Here is a 15,574-nt window from a genome sequence, read left to right on the forward strand (position 1 = left end):
AATGACAGTGACTTTCTGTCACTGACCTTCTCAGAAGGAGCATTTTCTCATCTTCTGGAATGTTCTACTAAAGGAATCATGTAAAAGAGAGGCACATTCAAAGATGACCATATAGCAGTTGACTATTACTGAATGTTTAATGTGTATCACATGTGTGTCTCTTGTCTTTATTTGGATTGACTTTTTTGTTCTGCACAGTGCTCCGGGGGGTAGGTACCATTTTCTTTTTTTTTTTTTTTTTAATACATGAAGTGGCCAAAGCACAACAGGATTCATAACTTGCCACAGTCTCAAAGCTAGCGTGGGTTCAAACCCCAGTGCAGGGGCTCCACGGCCACTCTACAATGCTACCTCCTATCCTGATGAGTTAGCGATTGTGACTCCCTGAGAACTTTAATTGGCCTTGTTTGACTTAGGAACTAGTTTTGAGTGTGTATTACCAAACCATCATATTTTTTTTATTATTTATAAGTAGTCATGAAATGGAACTCAAGGCATAGTTAGAGGGTGGGAAAAGATTCAGTCATTTGGAATGGTTAGCAAAAGCTCTCTGGGCACACTTCCTGGTAATTAGAGTTTTAGCTGTGCTTGGAGAGAGTGGAAGATTTTGTGTCTTTGCACTTAGGTGTCCCTGCATCATTTTGGTTTGTAGCCTGAACCACTCAGCGACGGAAAAACAAATCTCAGGAAAGATCAAAGAGTAGAACTAAAGGAAATACCACCTAGGTTTCAAAGGACTAGAGTTTCGTAGCTATAATTTATAATGTCCACTGCCCTTGTGATAATTTACATGGGATTGTTGATCTTTTTGTGTTTGAGAATCCATTTTTCTTTTATATTTAAAAATATCCTGCCATTAGAATCCTTTCAGATGTAGTGATTGAAGGGTGGAGGTCCTTTCCCCTCCATCTTTTTGCTTTTAGTCTTTTGTATAATTTAAACACTTCTTGGTTCACTGGCATGCTTACTGAACAGATGCTTATTGAACACCTACTATGTAAGACAGATCCTCTGCTGGACACTGGAGATAAACTGTAGATGAGATGCTGAATCTGTCCCCAAGGCATTTGGATTCTGGTAGAACACACTTTTGTGTACTCAGCTAATCAAAATGCAGTCCGAGAAGTGCTATGATAGCAGAATGCAAAGTTCTTTAAGGGCACAAGGGAGGAAGGAGGTATTTCCTCCTATGTTTATCAGCAGACATTTGAGCTCTCTAGGAGAAGTAGAGGTGGGAAGGAAAATAGGGGATATGTGTGTAGGAGACTAGACTCCTCAAAAGCCCAGAGCACTGGAAGGATAGGAAGAATTATCATCACCTTGTGACCAGCGTCATTTACCTGTGAAGGATACGCCACCAACAGTCAGGGCTCAAGGATCTCCCCAGGCTGTCTTCACTTCTTTCTTTATTATTGGGTAGAATTGGGCTTCTGCTGCTTGTCTCGCTCTTGCTTTTTCTGGTTGGTTTGATAGATGTGAATTAGATGTAGGTGTTATCCACATCAGGCTTTAATTATACCAAGGAAGTCAGGAAGAAAGTAAGCCACATGCTGTGACACAGTGCAATATAACGTTTTCTGCTTTTCCTTTCTACACCCTTGTCCTATTTGTTTTCCTCAGGGGATAGTGTTTTTTGTGATACCATTAGAATATGTCTGTTTGATGACTATGCGAGTGCCCATTCACTGCTTCCTCTGGCTTTTTGTAGGCTATCCTAGAGAAGCGTGGCATGCTAATGGGGAGACTTCCTCTGTTGAGTTCCTTAAATGTGCTAATTTGGACTTTTATATCAGGACAGCAAAATGTTCTTGTTTAAATAACATACAACTCCTAGGAAGCTCATAAAACTGTCCAACATGATGTCAAATAGTTTGTGTCTATAAGAAACTTTGCAGATGGCTAAGATAAGTATGAAGCTCTTTTTACTTGTTTTAGATTTACTGTCTCCTTAATTACATTATATATAATTAAGACTTCTCCTTGATCATCAGGGAAGTAGATGATTTTCCAGTCATAAATCACAAATACTATAAACTACAGGATTATAATGGACAGGTCTTCACTGATAGTTCATGTACACTCTCCAGGAGGACTCACAAAAATGTGGTATCCACCATAGTTATTCAGAAAAATATACTCTTCAATAAAATTTCCCTGACACTAGTGGCTGGAGTTAAGCAACTTGATTCCGACTGCTTCATTTGCTTGGTAAAGCAACTGGGTGTCCCAAACGGGGTTGTGTAAGTTAAAAGAGCACAGTTGCCAAAACTTGACAAGAACATGATGTCAAAAATAAATACATGCATACACACACAGGTACAATTGAATATATTGTTCATGATGTTCTGATCCAGGGAAACTAGAAGATGAGTAGGAGGCATAACGATCAACTTGGTATTTATTCCAGAAAAAAAGTCACCGGAGGAGAAAACACATTCTTAGCATGGAATTAAAAAGGCACATTTTGTTATATAATTCATTTTGTGATTTAAATTTTAAAAATTCAATATATCTAATAAAGATGGTAGTGTTGGATGACAAATTGAGTATTGTGAGTTAAAAGAAGTGTGTGAACGATCTGTCATTTTACTAAATGAACTGCTGAATTGAGAGTATAGATGTTCTTTTCCTGATCCTCCTTTCCTTTATCTCCTGGTCATCTTTACACCCTGTCCATATATGCCCTTTCCCTTCAGTCTAACCTCCTTCGATCAAAGGAAAGAAATCTTCAGGGGTTGTAAGGTAATTACATTTGGGATGAGAGTTCTCTTCAGTGTAACATCATTGGCTGATTTAGTAATTTCTAGCATTCTGCCCAGACTTGAAAACACTTTCAATGCCCAATGCTGAATACTGCCGTTCTCTGCATGTTTTCCTTCTGGGATTGAACTGGACAGGATTTTGGTGTTTTAATACATTCCAGTGGGTATAAGAATATTGGATACTACAGGTTTCCTTAACTGACCTGGTTACAGTAGAAATGGTCCCCTCCCCCTGCTCCTGGATTTTTCTCTTTTGTAAAAGCCAGAGATTAATAACTTGCTGTTATCTCCATTACATGGTAGGGGAGTCTATCGACAGTGGGTTACAAAAGCAACTTTGGGGTGAGATCTGGGAAATAGCTGGGATGGTAACAAAACCAGATCCGTGTTTTTATTTTTGTTTTAAAGTACACGGACAGTTTCATAAAATAAGTCACCAATTTCACATTCTGTATTCTAAGCACACAAGAGGGAACAGGTTGCGTCCCCCATCCCACATTGTTCAAATAAAATTTCCTTTGCAATATTTTCTTCTACTCCAAGGACACAGGCCTTTCCCCAGTCCATTTTCTCTGGTCCCAGTACCTTGTTAATGGTGAGCATTCAGTAGACAGTTGAATGGATGTCTTTGTCATTGTGTCTCTATTAAGTGGAGTGCAAGTCTGCCCTGGAACAATAGCTGGTGGATGGTGTGCACTGGGGAGGCCTGGGCTCCACTTCAAAAGTGATTTCCCCATCCTGACAGGGTAGGACATGTTCTTCTTAGGCTGGGGAGCCACAGCTCCAGCCCTGTTAAAGACTGCACCTCCCTTGTGCTTTTTCCTTCCCAGGAGCTGTTAAGTCTAAGTATGACTGCCAAGATGAATCCAAAAAAGCCAAAGAGCCTGAGCATGTCAGACCTTCCTGCAGCCTGCCACACACACTTAAAACCCCAGGGAAATGAGTGCGGCTCAGGAGGGGGGAAGAGCGCCAACCAGGTGAGCAACCACATCAGTCTGAAGACTAAAGCAACAGGAAAGGATCCTTGGCAGTTCTGTTTATTTGGCAAGATTGTAGTGTGACCTGAGCTTACACTAAATTACCTCACAGCAAATAACTTTTTACCAAGCGCTATAAATGTTAGGATGACTCTGGGGCCGAGGACAGATGAGTACATCAAAGACTACTAATTAGTTTCCAGGTGTGGTTGGGAGGATTGTCTCTCTTCTTTCAGGAAGGGGCTAAAGCATAACTTTTTTCAACCCTCAGGTGAGGTTCTTCTGTTCAAAGCCAATATAAGAGCTTTAACACGGAGTCTTGGGGCTTTGGTGTAGCTATGGAGGGGCGGGGTATCTGTCTCTATCCACAAGAGGTGGCCAAGGCTGTGTTTCCTCCTTATTAATCTCACTTTTTTCTTTTCTTTTCTTTTCTTTTCTTTTCTTTTCTTTTCTTTTCTTTTCTTTTCTTTTCTTTTCTTTTCTTTTCTTTTCTTTTCTTTTCTTTCTTTTCTTTTCTTTCTTTCTTTTCTTTTCTTTTCTTTTCTTTTCTTTTCTTTTCTTTCTTTTCTTTTTTCTTTTCTTTCTTTACTTTCTTTTTTTCTGTCTTTGGGGCACACATTTTGAAGCTACCTTCTAGGTGAATTGAATTAGATTATGCCTTAAAAAAAACATTTTAGTAATGAAGTCACTGGTTGGAATCTTTTGTAAAGTTTGCTGCTACTGTAGGATTTACCAGGGTTCCGTCCATGCTTCTAAATTAGTTTCCAATTTCTGCCCCTTGCTTTCCTTTTCATTTGTGTTAAATGTTACTGTTATGTGGAGGGGAGGTATTCTCTTGATAGCAAGGTATCATTTAGAAACTCCCTCTGAATGACTACTCCTAAAATCCAAATGGAATATGAACCTAAGAGGTAGTTTAATCCCTGAAACAATTCTCAGGCAGGGTTTACTCAACTTCTGCACTATTGACATTTTGAGCTGGATCATTCTGTATTGTACAGGGATTTCCAGTGTATTATAGAATTTATTAGTACTCCTGGCTTCTATCCACTAATTGCCAGTAGCACCCCATTCCCCCAGGGTGCAACCATAAAAGTCTCATGGACAAAATTGCCCCCAGTTGGGGACTACTGTTCTAGACATAGATGTGACTAAGGACAAACAAGATAAAGAAAGCAGTGAAGGTGGAGAATATGGAGCTATTGTGTTTGCTTCTTAAAAGTATTACCTGTGTAATTCCAAAGAATGTAAATTCTTGGGGGGTGAGGTCTACCAGTCGAGTCCCCACTTACCGCCAGTGATCTTTCCATTATTGATTAGAATGGAGTTTAAATTAATACAGTTGCAATTAGCTTAGAATAAGTACCGATTTTGATGCTTTTGTTATCAACCCAAGAACACTCTCTCTGCAGAAGTTTCTCTGAAGGTCCCTGATCTCTTAGTTGATTGGGTGGGAAGATGGAGTGGCAGGAGAGTAAGATTCAAATGAGGCTCATATAAGTCTTTAATAACTGAGTGCGCGAATGAAATGAGGAAACACACCCAGGCTACACTGTAATTCAGCAGCTTTATGAATGGGAGGTCAGATAGGTGACTTAAAGACTAGTTTCAGTGAATTCACCATCTTTTACAGTATTAAAATTGTCTAGAATGTTGCACTCCTCCTATATGGGACTATAATTCATTTTCCTGTTCTCACCCCTTCCACATTTACTCTTCCCTCTGTAGTAGAGAGTTTGAGTTGTCAGACAAGTAGAATCATGTCTCTCCTATGATTGAACGCAAAATGTACTGTTGTCTTTATTTCAAATTTTCTTTTATTCTCTCTTCTCTCATCACATGAACATACATGTTTTCCAGGCACGTTCTTGCTTTTCCATTTTCTGTTTCTGATTTTCCATCTCTCCTGCCTGTCCTTGTTTTCTTCTCTTTTCTCTGACCACAGACACTGTCAGGTGGCCTTGCTGGCATCATCTTACCTTTTCTGAACCCTGTTACCCAGAGACTTCCATTTATTATGCCTTGGGCACCCTCTTTCTTTAATGCTATATCTCTCTGAGGGATAGTTAATGATCTTTGCAGCAAATGAAGGTGAACTGTAGCCACATTATTGTTATAATACAGCCAACTGTATGGAACAGATTGGGCTGCGCTCTGAACAGCTGGGGCTGGCAGAGTGAGTCTTGACTCCTCTCGGAAGAGTTCCAGAACTGCCAAATCATCAAACTTGAAGGGGAAAAGGGACAAGAAAGGTTATGGGCAGAGTGGTTCCTGCAGGTGCTTTTTGCCTTTGTAATATACCTTTTTTTTTAAATTCTCACTGGTTTGTGGATCTGGCAAAGCATGGACTAATTGAACCCAGGGGCCGCTCTCACTGCTATTGGACTGGCCTGCTTTTAGTGGCTCTGATGGTATTTTATTGCTCATTTTCAGGTACTGAACATGTGATAAAACAGATGCTTCTGTTGTTAAAACTGGGCCTCTTTTCCATCCATTGAAAATATTTGTAGTTTTAAGGAGAATTTTTCCTTGCAAAATGGACAGAGCCCTAATATGAATTAATAATGACCCTGTTGGAACTTTTGGACTTGGACTATATTGTGTGGCCTCCTGGTGGATGTAATAAATAGGAATCAGTGTGCAGTAGGACAGACTTCATGAACTGGTGGCCCACAGAACCTGATCTAACCCTCAGATATGTCGTGTTTGCCCATACAAGGAAGTGCGTATGTGTATGTATTTAAAGAACTAGCTGCCAACATTAAAATGTATGTGTCTGTATAAATTTGGTGAATTTTTCCAAAGAAACTGGAATATCTGGTTTCCCTGGAACTGTATCTCCTGTGGTGAATATCAGTTGAGGCTAAGTAACTGACTACCTGATACCCATCCTGAGTGGGCAAGGTGCTGCAAAGTTTCCAGTTCCCTGGGGTCTTCTCACCCCCTCAGAGTTGGTTCTTACTTGGCCTCTGCAGGCAAAGTTTGTGAGAGAACTTGACAGAAGCTACGGAATGGAGAGGAACTGGGTTTGACTCTTAGCTTCATCACCAGCTTTCATATGGGCAAGTTACTTAACTTTCTGACTCTTAGTTTCCTCATGTGTCAGAGGGGAAAATGGGTCTTCACTTCACACAGTTGCTGGGAAGGGTATTAAGAGTATGAAGTGAGGTAGTATGCCTGACGCCCTTAAAACTGGCTGTGTCGCGATCCCTGGGTGGCACAGCAGTTTGGCGCCTGCCTTTGGCCCAGGGCGCGATCCTGGAAACCCGGGATCGAATCCCACATCAGGCTCCTGGTGCATGGAGCCTGCTTCTCCCTCTGCCTATGTCTCTGCCTCTCTCTCTCTCTCTGTGACTATCATAAATAAATAAAAAAAAAAGTCTTTAAAAAAAAAAAAACTGGCTGTGTCCATCGCTGGTATGACTGCTATATACATGAGTTGTTGTTACTATATTTTTCAGTTGCCAAGTATCACAAGAGAGCTGATACCAATTCTTTGAAGTCATGTTGATCATGTTGCAAAGTTGGATACACTTTTCTACTACTTAGGACAGTAGGGGGACCTGTGTCTGGCCTTCCCGTATTTCTTTTTTTATCTTGCAGTATAAAATTGAAAGTGTCTTTAAGAAAATAATACAATAGAGACTGCTCCTAAGAGTGGCATTGTCCGTAGAGGGGAATCATTTATTTATTTATCTGTTTGTTTGTATATTTGTTTATTTATTTTTATTTTTTAAAAAGATTTTATTTATTTATGAGAGAGAGACAGAGACAGAGACACAGGCAGAGGGAGAAGCAGGCTCCATGCCGGGAGCCTGACGTGGGACTCGATCCCAGGACTCCAGGATCATGCCTGGAGCTGAAGGAAGGTGATCAACCGCTGAGCTACTCAGGCATCCGAGGGGGAACCTTTTATAATTTAGTTCATGTTAAGTAGACACTTGGTTGTGGAGTTTTTGTTGTTGTTGTGGTTATTGTTGTTGTTGTTGCCTGAGTCATGACTTTGTAATTTTAGATTTGTGCTCCTGGAATTTGCATGGAGGGAGAGGTACAGAAATGAGAATACTCTATCAATATTCTCTTTTTAAAAAAAAATATTTTATTTATTTATCCATGAGAGACACACTGAGAGAGAGAGAGAGAGGAAGCAGGCTCCATGCAGGAAGCCCGATGTGGGACTTGATCCGAGGACCCCAGGATCACGACCTGAGCCAAAGAGAGACACACAACCGCTGAGCTACCCAGATGCCCCAATTAATATATTTTCTTAAAAGTGGAAGTTAAATTTAATTTTGATTTGGATTGAAGTGGATTGAAAGCAGTCTTTTATCAGCATTCTATGCTCCAATTCTTTAAGGTTTCAAAGGACTTTTTCCCCTATGTTATTATATTCAATTGGTATCTTTTCTAATGCCTGATCTTTGACATCTGTCTGAGAGTTCCAGCACACATTTGGCCACACCAGGTGGGGGGGTGACTTCCTGGTTATTATATGTGTGGTGAAGAAATACAAGGTTTTCCGCTTATTTTTCTTCTTCCTGCAATGATGGGTTTCCGTTAGATGTGGATATTTCCCTTAAAGGCATACACTCGTCTCAAAATGGTGAAGGATGACAACAGTGCAGTAATTTCTTCTTTCATTTTGTGAAGGTGTCTGGAAAACTCTTATGTGCTCCATTGAAAAGCTTCTTAGAAAAAAGAAGGCAAGGTGGTTAGAAAAATGTCAAGGCGGTTCTGGGACCAGTAGGAGAAAACAGATGTAAGAGGTGAAAAATGATTTGTGATCAGCTCAGTTTCTAGAGTCCAAAAATCAAACCACATGGCGTATGTTTGTCTTCAACCCACCTAGTGTGAGTGAATGTCATTATTGGGATGAAAGTCCCTGAACAGAAGAAAATGAGAGGGACAGAAGGTTATTTTTAGATCCCTGCTTTAAAAACATTTTAGGAGTAGAAGTGTAAGTCTGCCTCAGGTCCTTGAGCTTGGGCCCTGACCCAGATTTGGTTCTGAGTGACCTCTTAGCCTTACTTCTTGCTCCCACCTCCATCTGACCCTGTTGAGGAGGCAAAGAGAGGAAAGAGAAAGGCTGAAAATTGGAGATGAAGAAAATGGTGATTTTCTGCCCTTTATCAACTTTTCATCCAAATCACCCACAAGTATTGTGACATGTTGAAAATCCAAGGAAATATTCAGGCTGATTCTTAGGAACTTGTCAGTATTGCAGTTATACAAACATGGCAATTTTACATAGCTCAACTAAATAAAATTATTATGTTTTTGTCAGCATCACTCTAGGTCCTTTGACTTGGGGTAAGGATGGTTTAAAAAGCCAGAAATGTTCTGTCATCCAATTGGTGATTTTTTTGTTTTGTTTTCTTTTGTTTGGGCATATACTTGGCTAGAATATATAGGTATGTTCTGCTTGGATTTTTTCTGTTACCATTTTTTCCCTAAAATGACAGTTATTGCCTTAAATCTCATAGAAGAAAGCCTGAAAGGAGTACACAGCATGAGGCAATTGAAGCTAGTGGAGTGTTGTCAGATTACCCATCTGGGGACATACGTGGCGGATGGTTTGGCTGGGGGTGGGGGTACCAAGATCCAAAATTGGATTTTTCTCTTAGCAGGCTTCTATTTTGAAAACAGAAATGGATGTGAAAAGATGAAAAGCTACCTACGTGGACAGTGATCTATCACAACCTGTTCAAAGGATAGATTGAGTCTCTTCTAGGGTTATGAGGTTTGCTCAGGTAGGCATTCTCTGCCCAACTCATCCCCCGGTTTTGTGGGTCAGAACAATTCAAGGAATACTCTTACGGTTTGAGCAACACACCACTTCACTTAGTCGAGTAAAATGAAGAGTCTCTAAGAAGTCCTGGATGTCGTGCCATCAGTGGTCTGATGGTGGTGGTGGGGGCGGTGGTGGTATGTGTGTGTGATTCGTGGTGGAAGGTTTCTGCAGAGTGCGACAGATGCTTCCTCTGCTTGCTTGTTTCCTGGTTTTCAAAGCCTCTTTTTTGTTGTTTTATTTTAGGGTTGAGTGCCTTTTTGTTCTGTCAGTGAGGGTATGGAGAGCCTACAGGCACATGCGCCCATGTCTTTAACTTGCTATTCCTTGTGTAATCTCAAGTGGAAGTATGAAGGCACCACAAACTGCTTTGAGCAGAGCCCACTTCCCTTCACCCACAGAGAACATGAAGCAGTTATACCGACATCAATCAAGGAAAACCCACAGGCTGAACTCACACCGTTAAAGCAGGTGTGTGAGTGAGCATTCTCCAACAGGCACATGTGAGTGAGGTGTACCTCGGTGTCTTGCCCACAGATGTCAGTTATGATGACTGTGTGGGGCTGGGCTCCCTCCTCACAGAGCTAAGACAGGCCTGTCGTATTTGTGGGACGTGGGACAGAGCAAGTGTAGCTCATAGCATCCCAGTGGCCGATTTACTGGGACTAAGGGGAAAAATGCAAGATTTGGTGCCCGTGGATATATATCAAAAGTATGTAGATGTCTGCCTTTGTATAGATGTATGTGCATATACACATATATTTGTAGACATACATGCCAGTTTAAAGCAAAACTCAAGTGAGCCATGAACTAAAGAGAATGTGATATTCTTTTTTTCTTAAGATATTATTTACTTATTTGAGAGAGAATAAGCAGGAGGAGGGGGAGGGGCAGAGGGAGAAGCAGACTCCCCACTGAGCAGGGAGCCTGATGTGGGGCTCCATTCCAGGACCCTGGGATTATGTCCTGAGCTGAAGGCAGATGCTTTTTTTTTTTTTAATTTTTTTTAAATTTTTATTTATTTATGGTAGTCACACACACACACACACACACACAGAGAGAGAGAGAGAGAGAGAGAGAGAGAGGCAGAGACATAGGCAGAGGGAGAAGCAGGCTCCATGCACCGGGAGCCCGACGTGGGACTCGATCCCAGGTTTCCAGGATCACGCCCTGGGCCAAAGGCAGGCGCTAAACTGCTGCGCCACCCAGGGATCCCTTTTTTTTTTTTTTTTTCAAGAAAAAAAGATTTATTTATTTATTCATGAAAGACATAGAGGGGCAGAAACACAGGCAGAGGGAGAAGCAGGCTTTCTGTAGGGAGCCCCATACAGGACTGGATCCTGGATCCCAGGATCATGCCCTGAGCCAGAGGCAGCTGCTCAGCCACTGAGCCACGCAGGTATCCCCGAAGGCAGATGCTTAACCGATGGAGTCATCCTGGCGCCGTGATAATGTGATATTCTTAAATATCTGATGGTAAGGTGATGGTGCTAGTTAAAAATAAACAAAAACCACATCTCTCCTTCTAATTGAACCACTCTGATGTATATTGAGCTTTAGGAAATTTCTACAAAAGTTTTGAATGATCTCAAAAAAATAAAAATAAAAAGTAAAAAACCCAACCATTTCACACTAGGACTTCAATCTATATTGTACCTCTTAAGCAGTGACTAGTTTACCAAAGCTACTTGTGTAAGTTATTGGTTATGAACATCCATGTTGAGCTGCTGTTTCAAAATATTATGCATATTACTTATATTTAAATATGAGAACAATCACCCTTGAAATAATATAAAATAAAGTAAGATCCACTCTTGAACTATCAAAACTGGGTAAGTTGGGGAATAATTAGAAATCCAATATCCCTATAGGCATGGGGAGAAAAGATTTTATGGAGGAGGGAATTTTATGTACTATTTGAAGACTGTTTTGCAGTATATAAGATCAAAAGCTGCAAAATGAGCTTTTTCATAGTTCTGGCAAAACAGCTCCAAGGCAAATTTATCCTGAGATTATTATCGAACAAGTGTAAAAGGGTTTACTACAAGGATTCTTTATCACAATCTTATTTTTGATGTGAATTTTATAATTGTCTAACCTAGTATTAGGGTGGCCATATAAATTATAGTAGAAAAGCACAATAAAATACCAAATGAAGCATTAAAACAGTGTTGTAGCTTTTTCTATGCTCCTATTTAAAAATACTGTGTTGTATGCATACATGGATGTCTGGGTCTTAGAAATAGTTTGAGAGAGATTTATATATAAAACTTAAAGTTATTATCTCTCAGTGACTCAAAGGTAGTAATGTATTTTTATTTTTGCCTGTTTGTTCTTAACAATATTCTAATATTTATATGTATTGCCTGAGTAATGGAACAAAGGCTAATCATGGAAATATAATTTTAAGAGTAAAATTTATCCAGAAATACTTGTGAGGATCAGGAAGCAAAAGAGCTTTTCTCCCCACTCGTTCCCGCAGATAGCTGTTGAGTAGATGTCAAAGACTACTGGTTGATTTATTCATTGATATATGTGTGCCAGACACTGTACAAGTGCTGGTATGTGCTTTCCACATGGCAAATGGCTGAATCAGTTCTACTTGTTAGACTGATAACTGTGGCTTTACCAACGGAGCTATTAATACTAATCGGAAAATTCTGTGGACATGCAAGCACTAAATAGTGACCTGTTGCTTCATGTTCTTACATATGTGTTTTATCTGGTCTATACTATCTCACATGGTTAAGTTTTTCCTACCATGTGGATAGTTGGTGACTCCAGGTCAAGCAAGCAGAAAATCACTGGGCAAACTTGACACCATTTATGAAAACTTTAAAGGACTCTCAAAAGCATAGCGGCAAATGCTTTGAAAAATCTGACCTCTACTTATTTTGTAGGCTTTTGGCTTTGAAACTCAATCTCAGTTTAATGTTCAGCAGGTGTCCTTTGGGGTGGTAGGACAGGATTCGAAGGGGAGAGATTAGCGTGGTGAATTCAGTGTCCGTCTGTCTGGAATGCTGAGACTGTGGAGGATATGAATAGGATATCTGAGGGAGGATCAGGATTCCCCAGAAGTGCAGATACTCATCTAGAAGCTTACATGCTTCTGAATCCCCAAGAATCTACCCAACAGGCAGTCTTCTGATGGCTGCTCCTGGAAGTGTCACTTTCCCTGTGGCCTCTCAATATGTTGGCCTCTTCTGTTGGTAAAAGGTTGGAAATTTTGAAATTCTAGCCAGAACCACCCAGGCCTCCCAAATGAAAAGATTTTTCATGAGTTCAGCTATAAAAATAACAAAGATTCTTGAGAAAGGATCTGTTTTGGATGAGTATCAATTTGCCAAGTTGTTGTTGTGTATATTTGTCTGGGGGAATGATTGTGGCTTTATGAATTTTGCTCATTTCTTTCCCATTGGTGAAGAGAACAAGTCAAACTTTGGATTTGGTTCTATTTTCATTGTTCAGTAAATCAGGAGAGTTAGCTCCATCTGTCCAGCTCCCCCGCTGGTTTTCTGTGATATTGTGGGAAAATTGGTTATTCTCACATCCTCTTTTTCTCTGTATCCTTCTCTCCTGTTAAGCCAGATATGGTGCCATTAGCTAATTGTCTTGGGATACTTTAAAGTATAAAGAAGGGTCCGGGGTGGGGAGAGTTTAAGCTGTTCCTGAAACAAGCCCAGAGTGATAAAATCAATAATTTGAGGAATTACTTGCCTTGAAAAACAAAAGCAATAAAAAACCCTTGTAAATAGAACACGATTGAGAAAAACATGACTTTAGACAGCCTAATCTAATCACACAAAGACGGCAGCCTGTTTTCTTAGTTGTTGGATAACTTCCACTTTATCGTCTCACAGAGAACAATATATTAAGTACAGTATTTAGAAATATTTGTTGAATCCTACTGTCTGATTTTTTGGCAAATCTCAAGGGGAAAAAAAAAAAAGAATATGTCTTGGACCACATGAGCTTTCCTGGGAAGATGTTAGAGTTTTCCCAGAGAGGCTGGCTTCACATTGTGGGAAACATTGGTTCAGTAGATAACACTGTTAGCATTTGTATTTCAGATGGCATTTTGCTTTCTTTCGGTTTTGGAGTAGCCACAGCTGATCTTGTATCTCTCAGGATCTGATGAAACCCAAAGCATATGCTGGTCTTCTGTTGATAGCTGCATTTCCTCCTGAAGGGTATCCTGGTTTATAATCCCCTCATCCCATTACAGCAACAGGCTGAGCATAGGAGCACTGAAATATCCAGCATCCGGATGAGAAGATGTGGGTGTTAACAAGGAAGAGTGAGAGATGGAGCATGAGGGGTGAAATGTCCATTGGCTAATGTTTTTTTCTTCTTATGGAATGTTGAAGCATCAACGTTTTTACAAAACCTGAAACTAATTCTTTTTAAATGTGATCATCACATGGCATTGACTGAGTAATTGAAATTTGTGATGGACATAAAGATGAGATATTGAGAATATAATGTTATGGCCTCTTTATTTAAAAGTGTGTGCTAAGATACAAGTGCATTATTATGAGGGATGTAAGTGAAATGCCTTTAGCAGACGCTTCTTAGCATGTATCTGGCATAAAATCATATTAATAGATCTTAGGCAAGGGCATATTTTATAGCCCTATTCCACTGGTTCCTTCAATGTGGAGTAGATGTATCTGACGAGTTAGCTTGTAACTTTGGGAAGCTGTTTACCCTATACGTTTTCCTGTCTAGGAGGGAGATAAAGAGCATTAACCTCAGAGGTTTTGTAAAATAAGTTTATTGTAGAATAGTTTTAGATCAACAGAGAAGTTGCAAAGATAGCAGAAAAATATTCATATATCCTTCATCTGGTTTCCCTATTGTTATCATGTTGCCATGTTTTAAAATATTTATTTGAGAGAGAGAGAGAGAAAGAGAGCATGCACACACGCATGTGAGAGCAGGAGGGGGCAGAGGGAGAGGGAGAGAATCTGAAGTGGACTCCCTGTTGAGCTCAGAGCTCAATGCGGGGCTTAATCCCATGATCCTGAGATCATGACCTGAACTGAAATCAAGTTGGATGCTCAACCAATTGCGTCCTCCAGGCACCCCATGTTACCTTATTAAGGTGTGTTTGTCAAAACTAAAGGACTCACATTGGTACTTTATATTTAACTAAACTGTAGAATTTATTTGAATTTCATGAATTTCTCCTAATGCCTTTTCTGTGTTTGGGGATCCCCTCCTGGATGTATGACATTTACTCATATGTCCTTAGACTCCTCTGTTCTGTAACTGTTTCTCAGACTTGTTTTTGATGACCTTGACAGTTTTGAGGCATACCAGGTAGTATGGTGTGGACTGTCTCTGATTTGTGGTTTCACCTGATGTTTTCCTCAAGATTAGACTGAGTTATGCATTTTTGAGAGAAAGACTGCAGAGGTGGATCACTGTTCTCCACGCTTCCCATCAAGGATGGACACATTCGACATGGCTTTGCACTCTTGACCTTGATCACGTGGATGAGGTCACGTAGTGCCAGGTTTCTCCAGTGTCAAGTGACACTCTTTCCCTCCCTTTGCAAACCATGTCTTTGGAAGAAAATCACTGGACACCTCTCATAGGATTGTTTTGAGGTTTAAATGAGAAGATAAAGCTCTTAGCACAGCACAGAGTGCTTTGAAAACACTCTGGAAAAAATAAAAAGAAAAAAAATAAAAAAAAAAAAGAAAACACTCTGGAAAGTCCATTGTTACAGTAGAGGTTGCTTTTGCACTTGTCCCTTCAATACTTAAAAGCTAGTCTTTAGAGCTGCTTCCTTGCAGTTACACGGTCTTCAGCCACTTACTGATGTGGTTCCAAATAAGAAAATAAAAAATAAGAGTGCTCACAAACCTCTCACGTGAGGTGACTGTATTCGAGGACCTTCCAGGATGGAGGTCCATGCATTCACTCCAGATTCACCCTTGAAAGGCTATCTGTCTTGGGATCATCAGTATCTGGTTCTATGTCAAAGGATGTCATCAGGCATCAAGGATGAGCATGAGAACTTGTGCATGAGGGGAGCTGGC

The 15,574-nt window shown here is 40.3% G+C and overlaps 1 protein-coding gene across 9 annotated transcripts in view; it reads left to right on the forward strand.

The window, feature by feature from the left end:
* Nucleotides 1–15,574, forward strand: part of LOC118349920 (uncharacterized) — a 586,341-nt gene that overhangs the window by 314,314 nt on the left and 256,453 nt on the right. For 6 of the 9 annotated variants that reach the window (XR_007408488.1, XR_007408490.1, XR_007408489.1 and 3 more), the window contains exon 8: nt 3,593–3,739. The exons of the other annotated variants lie outside the window; for them this stretch is intronic. Coding sequence is in view for 3 of the 6 variants with exons in the window: in XM_049106055.1 (XP_048962012.1) it covers nt 3,593–3,739 (147 nt within the window). In the remaining 3 variants the exon portion in view is untranslated. The remainder of the gene's footprint in view (nt 1–3,592; nt 3,740–15,574) is intronic. 9 annotated transcript variants of the gene reach the window in all.

The sequence above is a fragment of the Canis lupus genome, chromosome 35 (genome assembly GCF_003254725.2).
Source record: "Canis lupus dingo isolate Sandy chromosome 35, ASM325472v2, whole genome shotgun sequence".
Classification (NCBI taxonomy): Eukaryota; Metazoa; Chordata; class Mammalia; order Carnivora; family Canidae; genus Canis; species Canis lupus.